Source organism: Chenopodium album, chromosome 18, assembly GCF_948465745.1.
Source record: "Chenopodium album chromosome 18, dcCheAlbu1.1, whole genome shotgun sequence".
NCBI lineage: Eukaryota > Viridiplantae > Streptophyta > Magnoliopsida > Caryophyllales > Amaranthaceae > Chenopodium > Chenopodium album.
The window spans coordinates 17,246,974-17,261,509 of record NC_137851.1 but is presented as its reverse complement, the minus strand read 5'-3'; the positions used below and the strand labels follow the sequence as shown (position 1 = coordinate 17,261,509).

Sequence of the window (14,536 nt, the reverse complement as noted above, 5' to 3'; positions counted from 1 at the left end):
GAAAACAGCCTAGGATTCCCCCACCCTCAATTCCCACTTTTTTGAGCTCTAAAACGCAACACACCAAAGGATCTCCCCTAAACTCCCTCTGCATACCGCACCTAGCCCATAACATTATTAGAACATACTATATCTAAATTTAGAACATACTACACTTAAATTTAGAACATGACCATAAATATAATTAAACATATAATTTAAAACATAGATATAATTTAGAACACAATACAAATGCTAATTTAGAAAAACATCTTACGAAGAGGTTAGTTCTAGAATTTTCTTGATTTTCTTCAATTATTGCATGTCCTTGCAACTGAAATCAGGTTTCAATTTTTTTTTTAAAAAAGAAATTAACTGAAATAGGAAAATAATTCATAAAATTGTTCGAAATTATCATTTCTCTAATTACCTTTGTGTTTCGGAACTAATTTGTGGACGATTATGTTGGCTTCCTTCCATTCCATAGTTGCTGCTGAATTCGGATTTAAATCGTAATTTGAACAATAACCTCTGAAAATTCGAAAAATAAATCAAACGAACTAGCTAAACATTTGAACAAAAATCGATTAAAATTCTTTAAAAAAACGGAACAAATTCGCAATACAAAATTGGTGAACATAGTCGCTGCAATATAAAAAAAGCTTAAAATTTGAACATCAAAATCATTGAAAAATAAAATCAAAATAGCTGAAATTCGAGAAAAATCGAACAAATCACTGTACAAATAATTTGAACATATAATAAACATGAACATAGAACATCTAACGAACTAAAAAAAAAAATTGTACCTAAATCTGATGAATTGCGTCAATTTACTGCAAGTTTTTAAACAATAATGATTGATTGGGATTGAAAATTGAGCGAAATATGTTATCAAAGCTTGAATAGGGTACGTTAATGGCGGTTTTGTAGAGAGCATTTTTGGTTTTAGGAGAGAGAAAGTGAAATAAATTTGGGTAGGAGAGAGACTGTTTTTATTTTGTAAGTTTAATCCTGAACGTTCATCCCTATTTAATCCTACGGTTGAAATTGGTTCTTGAATGAGTTCTTATATAGAGGAGGGTTATTACCGGATCCCTCCGCTATATATATATATTTGTCGAAATAAAACCCGAAAAAAAAAAAAAAAAAACAAAGAAGGAACAAAACAAGTATATATAGTTTCTTATGAATGTAATTGAATTGACAAAATTTGTTTGTTTGTTTTTTTTTTTTAAAATACTCCGTAAATAATTGGTAAAATTTGTCAATCAAAGAGAATTTTTTTATTAACAATTGGTAAAATTTGTCAATCAAAAGAGAATTTTTTATTTCACATATTTCTAAATTTTCAATCAAGATAATACTAGTACTACGTAATAATTTTAAAATTTTTTTTTAAAAAAAAAAAAAAAAATAAAATTCTCAGTTGTTGGGGTTGGGTTCTCTACTTCTCTGCAGCTTCCTTGTTCTGTCGTTACTCAATTCTATCGTACTCATTTATCTCTCTCCCCACAAAAAGCTTCAACTTTACTCTTTTTTCCTCACTCCATTGAAATGACATAATTATTCATTTTATCCAATGATTTTTTGCTAATTATTCATTATATTCAATGGCTTCATCGATTCAACATGGTAATACTATTTTATTCATCTCTTATAATCTAGTATATTTGTTGGAATTTATTTTTTATTTTTAGATTGATTGATTAATTGTTATTAGTGTTTATTAATTGTGAATCTTGAAGTGAGAATTTTGATTTTGAATTAGGGTTTAAGTGAAGTTCTTATGTAAGATCAGTAGAATTGTATGATTGAGGGAATTTTGGTTTGGTTTGAATTAACTGCTTTGGTTTTAAAATTGGGATTAATTAAGCTTGTTTTGAGATGCTTGATGATGAAATTTATGAAATTTTACGGAATTAGAGAAAATTGGATGCTTATACGTATACATGATTAATTTGTATGATACTGGGGGATTATATTATTGTTGGAAATCATTTCTACTGAAAATAATTGATGAATTGGATTATTGGATATACAACTGTAGTTAGTGAGTAAATTGCATACTTCTGGATCTTCTTGGAACATTTTACGGCAGAATTGGTATAATTACCGTGTTTTCATGTTGTTTTTAGTAATCGATTACCAGGGAATAAAGTTATGAAGTAACATTCCAAGAGATGTTTAATGTTTCGATTTATTGTGATATACCTCTTTGTTAGGTTTTTATGGTTCGTTGATATGCATCTATTATTACTGATAATATTTAGTGATACAGCTGAAGATCACGACTTGGAGATGGGTCATATCACACCCACACCTAATCGAACACCAATGGAGCCGTCCCCTTCTCCATCGCCAACCTCTACGTCGGCCCCTGCTTTGGTTCTCTCCAATTCTGGTAAACGCATTGACCAAGCAGGCAAGAAGAAGTATGTGAAGCAGGTAACTGGTCGCCACAATGACACTGAGCTGCACTTGGCTGCTCAGCGAGGTGATTTAGAAGCTGTAAAGCAGATTTTGGGTGGGCACATAAATTCACAGATAGGGGAAAATCTAAGCGGTGCTGAGTTTGAAGTGGAGGCTGCTGAGGTACGAGCTTTGGTTGTGAATGAGGTTAATGAGTTGGGAGAGACAGCACTTTTTTCTGCCGCTGAGAAGGGACACCTTGATGTGGTTAAAGAGCTGTTGAAATATGCCAATAAGGACACGCTTACTCAGAAGAATCGTATAGGATTTGATCCTTTGCATGTTGCTGCTAATCAAGGACACCTTGGTGATTAGCTAAACTTCTTCTATAATTTATTTCTTTCCTTTTATTGTTAGTAGTAGGCATGTGAAATTCTTAAAAAAGTGCTCTTGGTTTACCTATTGTTGTTGATTAATAGGCTTGTCTATGGCAATTTAATTCAAACTTTATTGGTTTGGCCTCTCAAGTCTTAAGCCACTAATTTTGCTATTTTACTCATTAAAATTTAAGCCCCTTCTGATCATGTGATGGGCAAACTTGAAAAAGCCTTTGTGAGGAATTGGGGTGGGGGCTGCTAGCTCTTCTGTTCGGACATTTCGAGTTCATTTAAAATTGAAATGGAATCGGTAGCCTTTGATCTTTAAAGGTGAATTGTTTTTTAAGGGACTTAAAGGAAATGTTGCTTGCATGTATAGTTGCATTTAATCTTATGGGATTATAACTCACATTTTTCAATATTAAGTTCTGGAGAATGACTAGATCCTAGTATTTCCTAACACCGCTCATAGGTCAACCAACCAGTTACATAGGTTAGTGCTTGAGAGTAGAGGGGGAAGATAAGTGAATTTCCTACTCCCAAACAAATTTATATGGCGGGGCTTGAACTTGTGACCTCAAAGTCGCAAGATGAATCCCCACGACCTCCACCAAGCATGTTTGATTTTCCTTCTGCTAGTTTGTTGAAAACCGCTCCAATTACTTATCTTTGAAACATGAAAAATACGAAATATAATGCACTGATAAAGTCAAGTTTTTAGGCTTATCTTGTAATAGTTATTAGGTCTTCTGATACCTATAACCTACTAATTTCTTACTGTAAATTATTCTTTGCTATTGACTAGGTCATTTATTCCATCTGTTTCATTGCAGCAATCGCCCAAGTGCTCTTAGACCATGATCCTGGGCTAATAAAAACAATTGGACCATCAAATGCTACTCCTCTGATATCTGCAGCTACAAGAGGACATACAGCTGTAGCTTATGAGCTTCTGTCGAGGGATAGCAGCTTAGTGGATTTATGTAAATCCAATGGGAAAAATGCGCTTCATTTTGCTGTCCGCCAGGGCCATGTGGACATTGTAAAAGCATTGCTTGATAAGGATTCAACATTGGCTAGGAAAACTGACAAAAAAGGTCAGACTGCTTTACATATGGCTGTAAAAGGGAATAATTGTGATGTTGTGAGAGCACTTCTTGAAGCAGATGCAGCCATTGTTATGCGCACAGACAAATTTGGTAATACAGCTTTGCATGTGGCTACCAGGAAAAAGCGGGCAGAGGTATATAATATCGCCCTTAGATTTGCTTGTCTACCTCTCCATGTTATAGTACTTGATTTGAAGGAATGAAAGATAGGCTAGTTATCTCTTTCCGTCATTTGGTGACTTTCTACCTAGTATGCTACAAATTTAATTGATCATTTTTCAATTGTCATATTCCCAAAGGAATTTGAGATCATAGACTTAGGCCCTGTATAGTTCACCTTATTTCAGGTACTAATTACTTATTTCAGAATAGATCATAAAAAATAAGCTGAGATCAGAATAACAAAAAAAAAGGTGAAATAAACATAGCCTAAACTAAGTTTACTTAATATCCGATAGATATGATGACATTAACATATAGAACGATAAGCTTATGTGTTCTGAAAAAGTATGGTTTTACATGGTCAATATCATATTCTTGTCCATACCATATTACCTAGGGTGGCTAACATATTTAGGAGATTGGAAATGTAATTTCCTGTATCACAACTAAATGTCAACCAAAAATTTGAGGTTTTTGTTTATCAAATTATAATAGCTGCTCAAGCCATTATATGGGTAAGTAAGACTAGGAACAACGTCTTCCTTTTGCTATTCAGTTGTTCTGTGTTTGTTCTCATTAACCAGGCAAGAGGAAAGAGAAATAAATGTTTGGAAAGTATATTTTCTTTATTAAAGGTATCAATCATTAAAGATAATTGTTGGAGCATTGGATATAGTGACCATAGGCCAGGTTTAGCCTGGATTTGATACACAATCTTGTTGTGGATGTCTCCAAAGCTAACTCAATATAGAAAAATAGTAGAGATTATTGATTATGAAACTGGCAAATCTTGTATGCGTTGAATTTTTCTACCTATAATCTGACATTCTGACCTTTCTATCTTCAATTTCTTGACAAGATGACTTTATAATACCCTACTTGAAGCTTTATTTTCTCCCTTTATATTGATAGCATGAAGCTGATACATTAAGATAAAAATAAAAAACTTAAAAAATTCTACCCCCTTCAAATAATCTTTTCTTATTTCCTATTACCTAGTGAAAGCGGTCGCCATGTGCTTAAAGTTTTTTCTTTCCTTATCAAGCCTTTAAGGAGTTCCTTTCTTTAGTCTTTTTTTAAGTCTTTCCTAAAGTCTAAACCTTGCAAGGAAACAAGCAAATCTTTTTGGCCTAAAGCTTTAGCTCTTGAACATTCAATATGTCAACAGTCCATCTTTGAGTTACATTGTTGCATGACAAAACTAAGGTATATTATAATTAGATGAATTCCCTCTTCTGCTTAAAGCACTCAGGGGCTAGAGTTATCGTTAGTTTATATTGAAAGCTCCTTATTCTTCCAGGTGGCAATTTGTAAAATTACTTGTGAACTTTTGACATGCTAGATTCCTAGCATCTAAGGCCTAGGGATGTCTGCTGAAAATCGTCCGAAACTTGCCACTTGCTAAATCCTGATTCTGGTTGGGGTATGAACTGTATGGTGATTGAGAGACTTAAAATGAAGTACACAAAATGTAGCGATTAAAAGGGACTAACTTTTCAAACAATTGTGACAAAAAGGGTAAATTGGACACCGCTAAATGAATAGATGACAGTGAAACCAAAAACTAGTAACAAAAGAGAGACAGAAATAATATTTGCAGGGTATTAGTATTCTTAATTAAACTTTGATACTTTTGTAATCTTGCTTCTTTAATTTTAGGAAAATTCTCAATGGTAGCTATGTAGTTTTGCACATTCTCAATGGTAACAAAATATTTGGCAAATTCTCTCAAATAGCATTACTTTTTACAAGTTTCCCAAATATAACAATAATTTTACAATTAGTAACTAATTAGCTTAATTAAACAATAAATTAACCTAAAAAAAAAACCAGCCACCCTGCTGCCCACCTCCACCTCGTGCCGGTGACCTCACCCCGACCTCGACCCCGACACCGACCCTTGAACCACCACTTTGCTTTCTCTTCATTTATCCCTAATCTGTAAACCCTAGCCCTATTTTTTTTTCCTTTTTTGTTAATTATTAGGTTAATTTGTTTTAATTAAGCTAATTAGTTTTTAATTACAAGAATATTGTAATGTTCGGGAAACTTATCAAAAGTAATGCTATTTGGGAGATTTTGTAAAAAAATTTGTTACCATTGAGAATGTGCAATTTTACATGGCTACCAATGAGAATTTCCCTTAATTTTATTTGGTAGGTCTATTACCAAACTTAATCTTAGTGCTACAGCTGGTACTAGGTCGTCAACTTTCAATTAGACACCATAGAAAGAAAATTGGCGTTGTTTGTAAAAAGATAACTGATAACAATGTCCCAACATAGGTTTGTGCATCCTTATAGATGAAGGGGGAAAAGAGCTAACCTTAGTTACTGGAATCATGTTTAAAACTCATATGCCGGAACAAATAGTTTGGCTTATGAACAGCAATATAATTTAGTTTGGCTTATCAGGACTGTAACAGTATAGTCTCACAACGGTTATTAATAGTACTCTGTATTTTGGCTCAACAAATGTATGTGCAATAGTATTTGTAAAAGCTTGAAACTATCAGTAATAGTATTTGAGTTTAGTTTGATGCACATACTCTCATTTTATATTACTACGTATTTAGCTGGATAATTTTTTTTTTTTTTTTTTTTTTAATTATCCTTCAAAATTTTCTACTTATCTTAAACCCTTATACATCTTTTCCACAGCCACACTTGTGGCTTGTTTAATCTATTAGCTGTCAGTTGCAGCTTTTGTTGCCTCTTGTACCGTTGAACTTGTAGAGAATCGTTGTTATAATTTTTTGTCCATTTGTTTCCGGACTCCAGAATAATGATCACACAGTATAAGTGCATGCTCTTTAAAATCAAGCTAGTTATTGGGCCCGGGCAATGCCCCAGACTGTGTTATTGTTTGTTACAAAAAATATTTATTATCTTATACATAAAATCCATGATTGAATCCCACCTCATCTTATACATAAAAGTATTTATTTGGTAAATGATGACATGAAATATGACATCTTCAACAATTAAGTCTCTATCGTTAAATCTTGTATCATGTGCTCACATCTTGTAGAAACCAAATGGTCAAGTCTCTATCATGTATATGGATGACATGGACTTTGGGGGGGGGGGGGGTGGGTGGGATGTCGCAGGGCACATATATTTGCTTAAATTATTTTTGTATGCCATTATTCTGTAAGAAATCGCAGTTTCTGAGCTGAACCTTTCTGTTGATCTCCTGCAGATTGTAAATGAGTTGTTACAGCTTCAAGACATCAATGTTAATTCTTTAAACAGTGATCACAAAACTGCACTTGACATTGCGGAAGGACTTCCGCTCTCTGAAGAATCCTCAGAAATCAAAGATTACCTTGTTAGGAATGGTGCTCTTAGGGCTAATGAACTGAATCAACCTAGGGATGAGTTAAGAAAAACTGTGAGCCAGATTAAGAAAGATGTGCATCGGCAGCTCGAACAAACGAGGCAGACCAACAAAAATGTTAGTGGAATTGCCAAGGAGCTCAGAAAACTTCACAGGGAAGGGATCAACAATGCCACTAACTCGGTAACTGTAGTAGCTGTGCTTTTTGCAACCGTTGCTTTTGCAGCTATTTTCACTGTTCCTGGTGGTGATGATGATCATGGGATGGCTGTAGCTGCTAGAACAGCTTCTTTCAAGATATTCTTTATCTTCAATGCGATTGCACTTTTTACCTCTTTGGCAGTTGTGGTAGTTCAGATCACTCTTGTCAGAGGTGAGACAAAAGCAGAGAGACGAGTTGTGGAAGTTATCAACAAGCTGATGTGGTTGGCATCAGTTTGCACTTCTGTTGCATTCATGGCATCCTCTTACATAGTTGTTGGACGAAAACATGAGTGGGCTGCAACACTTGTTACGGTCGTTGGGGGTGTGATAATGGCTGGGGTTTTGGGCACAATGACCTATTATGTGGTAATATCCAAGCGGTCTCGGTCCTTGAAGAAAAAAGATAGAAGTGCAAAGAGAAGCGGGTCTAATTCATTGTATCACTCTGAGTTTTCCAATTCAGAACCAGATCGATTTTATGCCATCTAACCCTTTTTCAGTTTTTCTGTTCGTACAATGAGGAATTCCCCTGTTGCAATGGTTATGAAGGCCAGAAACCTGTCTACTATCAGGCAATGTGTGGGAGGATTGTGACTTGTATTTATATTAATAATAACTGTAAAATATGGTGATCAAACGCGTTTTATTGTCTCTGTGCTCTGTCAATGATGGACTGCAGTATCGAGTTAGAAGAGCGGGTGTAGTTGCAACTTACAAGAGTGGTCAGCTAGGTGAGCTGTCTACCCCATCTTTACACTGGTAAATATTCTTCTGTTAATTATGCAAGAATGGTGGTTTGCCTTTCTTTAAGGTGCTGGATCTTTGATCTTTTATATATCACTCTGTTGTATCTACTTAAACCTTAGGTGAATTTTAATCATGATCACGCATTGTTGCTGATGTAACCTGAATATATTTGTTTATATCACATGTAGTTAGTGTCGTATCTCTGTAGAGAATAATTATCATTTTTCTTTCATAAGTACTTTTCACACTTAGCTCTTCATGTTTGAATTCCTCCGAGTTGATATCCTCAAAAGGCAAGAAGTTGTGGATACAAGGTATAGAGGAAACCCATAGCATGATTGTGTATAGACTTGTGTACACTGAGCGCTAATGTAGAGGGCATGTATGATTATGACCCTGGCTCGATTATAACTGGACAGTTGATTTCCCAACTTGAAGAGAATGCAAATCCATGATTCATGGCAAATCTACTTTCATTGAAACATAGCTGAGATTATGGTACTACAGTTTCACAGTAGCAGTAAAAATAATCAAAAGCGACTAATGGAATGAGGCAAATGACCCACCATCTTTATTGGCATGGTTTGATGAAAGTAGAACAGGAGTTTCACACAAGTAACATAGTGTCTAGCTCTTGCCTAGTAGCTGTTAGTATACCACCTGCACCACCTCTAATTTATTGTGTTATTCACTACCTGCTTTCGGAACAAGGCAAGATAAGCCCAGCAGCCCGCAGGCCAGCACCGTGCATGTCTCAGACTTAAAGTGTGCGAATATAAGTGTATAAGTGCGTAGACTCAAATGTATGCCTTGTGCTAAGGTAAGGATTACTTGTGCAAAAGGCCGGTATGTAGGCAGCAAGAAGATCGACGCGAGTCCTAATGTGAAACAACAAAAGGATATTGCAGAGGCAAGTAAGCTGTTAGGAGTACAAGAAATCTTGACCATATGCTCATTCAATCTAATTCAATCACTATGGTTTAAACTTCTATTTCCTTGAAACTCCAAGACAGTGAAATAATTAAAAATCAGACCCTGTACTAAAAATTAGTTTCAACCCAAAAATGATGATGTATGTTGGGAATCTCTGAACAATTAATTTGTGTCAAGTACACTGAAAATCATGAATATTTGGTTGACTATTAAAGAGAGGACAGAAGAATAAAACAAGAGGAAAAAGAAAAAAAGAAAAAAAAAATCACAAATCAAAGGTAAATTAAACACTCAGTTTGTTAATTATGCAATGAGCCAAAACCATATTAGATTAGCATACACGTATCTTAACATAATTCACCTGATTATTTTTAAAGTAAGTTTTAAACAACCCTCCCCCTTTTTCCTAGAATTTTTTCTTCTATCTTAGCCCCTGCATATGCTTGTTTGATCATCAAGAACAGCAAACCTCGAAGAAGGGAACGAATGACAACCGGCTTCACTCAGTGTTTTTCGAGATTGTAGTGCTTGCTGAGATGACTGCTTGCAATGAGCAATGGCTCCTTGGATCAAAGAGGTCTCAATCTCTGATTTCGCGCTGCTGCTTCTCTTAAGCAGTGAAAAATCCTTCAACCCATTTGAATTACTTGTTGAAACACCTGATGAAGATGAGGAAGACGAAGAAGAGGAAGAAGACCCTGGTGAAGATGAGGAAGATAACTTTGTTGCTGTTGATGAACGTCGCTTAAATGCACCAGAGAATGATCTCCTGTGACAAATTTTACCTTCTTTAGCATCATTTTGTCTCTCAAATCTATCCTGAGAAACAACTTGGTCGATTTGTTTGCATGAAATTTTTTTACTTCCCTTCATTTGCTTCTCTAAATGATCCTCCTTTGACCTCGAAATCGAGCCTTCCTCTTTGTTTTTGGCTACTGAAGAAGAAACAGATAACTCATCTGATTTTCCAAACAATGACTTAATCTTAGTCTTCAGCTTTCTAGTCCAAGACTTCTTTACATTATTATCACTAATAAAACCTTTATGAAAATCTTCTCCATTTGCATAAACACTGAAATACTCTTCAGGATTAAGTTCTCTGCTAACCTGACAAGATTCAACCGGAGATATATTGCAGGACTCGAAAGGAGTAGTGCTTGTTAATGGGGTAGTTGCAGCATTTGTACCCAAAGGAGTGCTGTAAAACTCATTAAAATTCTTTGGTGTTGAGTCTTGAAGTAGTTTTTCAACCATCTGTAATCGAGGCGGGAGGTGCAGAGGGAGTAACTTCCCCATGTAGAAGAGCTCATCAGCAGGGGATGTGGTGGATTCCCTCTCTACATTCACTGACGACGACATTTGGAACTCGAATTCTCTAGGATGCTGTGGAGAAGACATGTTGGTGTTCTTAGAGAGCGAAAAGAAGTGAGCAAACGAGCTCACTTCCATGTCTATGTAGTCTTCTTCATCTTCTTCTTCTTCAACTTCAACTTTATGTTCAGTATGATTGTATGAGTAGTAGTCCACAGCCATTATCTGTTTGTTTTCCTATGTGAAGTGGTAAAACTGTGAAAGACTGAAGATTGAGGGGAAAAGGATATATAGAATGCTTATTTCTTGTTTAAATAAAAGTAGAGGATGATGCCAAAATGATGAAAAGAAAAGGGTGTGTTTTTTACCCTCTTTTTTGATCTATTTTATAAGTGTCAGAACCCAGAAGTATTGTGAAAACTCTGAAAAACTCCACATATAAAATTCAGAGCATCATGCAGAAGAAACTTTTCTAATGTGTGATAAACTGATGATGGCCCAGTTTCTGACTTATCTGTCTACAGTTTTTTGTGGTATACTGTAAAACCTATGTTGCTCGGAACTAGTACAGTATGTGTCAAAGTGTCTGACTCGACTATTTTGTGACTCTTATTCATAATTTTGGCCCAAAAACGATGGTTCAAAGTGCCCTATCTATGTTCAGTGTTGAAAATCTAACATAGGTACTTGAGGTAAAATGAAGAATCCGAGTAATGCAGTTAAAAACATAATTTTGCCTCGTTACAGAATACCCTTTTTTTTATTCAGCTGTGGACTTCTCCTGGGTCCTGTTCACTTAGAAGAAAATCATGACTTGTTTTAGAAGGTGAATGATCACTTAAAATAAAGTACTTAATCATCTTAATTGTTACTTATGATGTTACTTTTTCTTCAAATGGTTTCTTTATTAATACTATATAATATGAATAAAATTTCATCATTATACATCAAATTAAACTAATGTCACTTGATTTTCCTAATCAGGGGCTCGACGAATCGATAAAGTCATCGGTTTCCTGCATTACCCTTTGCTCATATGGTGGCTGACAAAGGCCTTATCAGAAGTTACTCAAAAGATGAGAATGTTCCTAAGCACAATCTTAAAAAATGCAAGAAGAAAGAAGGAGAATTAAAGGAAAAAAGATGATAAAAAGGGGAGTTAATAAAGAAAGAAATACATGCTTAATGTATATGTTTTGGCTGACAAAGCATCTTAATTAAAAATTAAGTACTCAACACCTTTTCTTTCTTGGGGGTAAAAAATTAAAAGGAAGAAAAAAGCATGATTCTCTTGGAGCAAAGTAACTGAGATTATCATATTAATTATATCATAATCTTTCTATGTTTTTTTGCTAGATTGCCAATATAGTCTATTGACTCAAAATTTGAACTTCAATGGCCTAATAAAACCAAATTTAGATTATAATAATATGCTAAGTTTATAGGTTTTTATTTTTTACTACAAATTTTACTGGAATCATGGAATGGTTCTTGTCTTCTTTTTACTCCTTTAATGTTTTAAAATATGCACATTTATACAAAATTGTCAAAAATAATACAAACTCAGAGCAATCCGCCAAAAACAAGTCAAATTTTTAATAATTTTTGTATAATATAAATTTTGAGGGGTATTTGCTTTAAACAAGTTAAAACCGATTAGTTACCTCATGAACAGGTTATATGAAACAAGTGACATTGTATTATTTTTTTTTAAAACTATCAAACAACTTTATAAGATAAATAAAAAAATTAACCGGCTAAATAAGTTGTAGGTAAAATAATTTGTTTAAAGCGGATATCTCTCAAAGTTTGTATTATTTAGAAATAATTAAAAGATTGACTTATTTTTAGCGGACCGCTCAAAGTTTGTATTATTTGTGATAATTTTTCCTATTTTAGATGTTGATGTATTAACAAGACACAACAACTTAAACCAAAAATGATAATAAAAAGAAAATGTCCCTTCAAAATGTCAAATAGCTACACAAGATCCTTTTTGTTAAACAAAAGAACAAAAGTATAACCGGAAAAAAAGGGAGAGAAAAGAACCCTGAGAAAGAGGACTCCAAATAAGAAAGTTCTCGAGCTTTGCATTGAATTTAATCTTCCTAAACTCTCCACCATTATATGTCGGATTTTTAATCTTCATCTTTTGAGGTTTTAACTGTTTTAAAAGTCAACAGCGTAATTGTTGTCACCATGACACTCTGATGAACTTGTGTAAAATTGAGCCAATTATTAGTTATCCTGAAATGTCAATCAGTTTAGTTGGTAAGTAGTAAAACACTTAATTACGCAGGGTGACACTCACCATGACACTATGTGATGAACTTGTGTAATATCGAGTCAATTATTAGATATTCGGGAATGCCAACCAGTTTAGTTGATAGTGTTACGGAGTAAAGTATTTAATGATGTATTATGATACACTTTATTTGGAATTTAAAGTTGTGGAAAAAAAATTACTAATTTGAGCTTGAACTTTTATGAAAAATTCCGTATTTGTTGTTTTATCCCACCTTCTTTTCCAAAAAAAAAATAATAATAAAAAAAATACCGAGTAAAAAATTACCCACCTACAAAGGCTGCAATAGGTGGATAGCAATTTCAAAAGACGATCTAACAATTAGTATTAAATTAATCAAACAGTAAAGGAAAAATTGTCAAAAATAATACAAACTTTGAGCGGTCCGCTAAAAACGAGCCAATCTTTTAATTATTTCTAAATAATACAAATTTTGAGGGATATCCGCTTTAAACAAGTTATTTTACCTACAACTTATTTAGCTGGTTAATTTTTTTTTTTATTTATCTTATAAAGTTGTTTGATAATTTTAAAAATAATAATACAATGTCACTTGTTCCATATAACCTGTTCATGAGGTAACTAATCGGTTTTAACTAGTTTAAAGCGGATATCCCTCAAATTTTGTATTATTAAAAATTTGACTTGTTTTTGGCGGATTGCTCAAAGTTTGTATTATTTTTGACAATTTTGCATCTAAAATATTGAGTAGTTAATTATTATTTTCCACCTAATTTTTGCACTCCATATTTATTTAGTACAAGATTTACTCTTGTATTTTGGGATCAATTAGATCACAATCTTTTCCAATACAAAATAGTTGGAGATGGCATAACCCGAAGGAATTTTATTTTGATTAGCTAGATTAACCAAGAGTGATGATATTGCTTGAAATCCCGGAATTTATTTGATTTACATCTTATTATGGACACATTTGGCAATAAAAGGTTCACATATTTTGATAGCGGGACTTGTACTCGAACGAGCATACTTGAAACATGCTAAGAAAAATTTGAGCCACACTGATCTTGCATAAATGAAGCTAATATACAGTGGACGTGTTGTGTCAGTGGGGTCACTTAGTAATTTCTATTCTATAAATATTTTATTAATGGATTAAAGGAGCAAACTGGCCATTATGTTAAATTTGAAAATGATATCTATACAACCCATGATCCATTGTTGTGTCTCTCATAGTCTCATGTTATGTCGGAGTTATAAAAGAGACGTGTCTTAACAAGTAAGAACGTTTTTTGTGGTTGAGTTGAATAAATCCAAGCAACCCTTTATTAAATTTATGCAATCTTTTCGTAGGCTAGCCGGAACAACCCTTATATTGACCTCATCCATACTCAACTTTTAAAATTTTATATGATCAGAAATCGTAAGTTTGCGTATTTAAAGGAGAAATTAAGACAAGTATTCAATAAAATAATTTCTCTTGCACGGGCAAAAATATGACCTATGCACAAACTAGGTACAGGAATTCTATAAATCCTTTTGTTAAACTATTACTGGTGTGATGTACTCAATATTAGGATTAACTATACAAAACTAATAGGAAAACAGAAGTAATAATTATGCATTTACAACACGTCAACACCAAGTGAGATAAAATTGTAAGAAAATCAGACTAGTAATACATTAAAAAACATTTT

General features: G+C 33.8%; 2 protein-coding genes across 2 annotated transcripts; one reads left to right on the top strand and one right to left on the bottom strand.

Moving 5' to 3' along the window:
- The first annotated feature begins 1,329 nt into the window (after positions 1–1,329).
- Positions 1,330–8,580, top strand: LOC145591589 (ankyrin repeat-containing protein ITN1-like). Its single transcript, XM_081648097.1, has 4 exons — positions 1,330–1,614; positions 2,261–2,758; positions 3,602–4,011; positions 7,241–8,580. Exons 1-4 carry the CDS (start codon positions 1,593–1,595, stop codon positions 8,069–8,071), a joined length of 1,761 nt encoding a protein of 586 aa, XP_081504223.1. The 5' UTR covers positions 1,330–1,592; the 3' UTR covers positions 8,072–8,580.
- A 796-nt stretch (positions 8,581–9,376) lies between these two features.
- Positions 9,377–10,823, bottom strand: LOC145590575 (putative membrane-associated kinase regulator 4). The gene has a single exon (XM_081647007.1). The coding sequence runs from the start codon at positions 10,793–10,795 to the stop codon at positions 9,689–9,691; it is 1,107 nt and encodes a 368-aa protein (XP_081503133.1). The 5' UTR covers positions 10,796–10,823; the 3' UTR covers positions 9,377–9,688.
- Between the last annotated feature and the right edge of the window lie 3,713 nt (positions 10,824–14,536).

Coding starts and splice junctions, on each gene's coding strand:
- LOC145591589 (XM_081648097.1), top strand. CDS start 1,593: ATGGCTTCATCGATTCAACATG. Junction 2,759..3,601: donor TGCTAATCAAGGACACCTTG/GTGATTAGCTAA, acceptor GTTTCATTGCAG/CAATCGCCCAAGTGCTCTTA. Junction 4,012..7,240: donor CCAGGAAAAAGCGGGCAGAG/GTATATAATATC, acceptor GATCTCCTGCAG/ATTGTAAATGAGTTGTTACA.
- LOC145590575 (XM_081647007.1), bottom strand. CDS start 10,795: ATGGCTGTGGACTACTACTCATACAATCATACTGAACATAAAGTTGAA.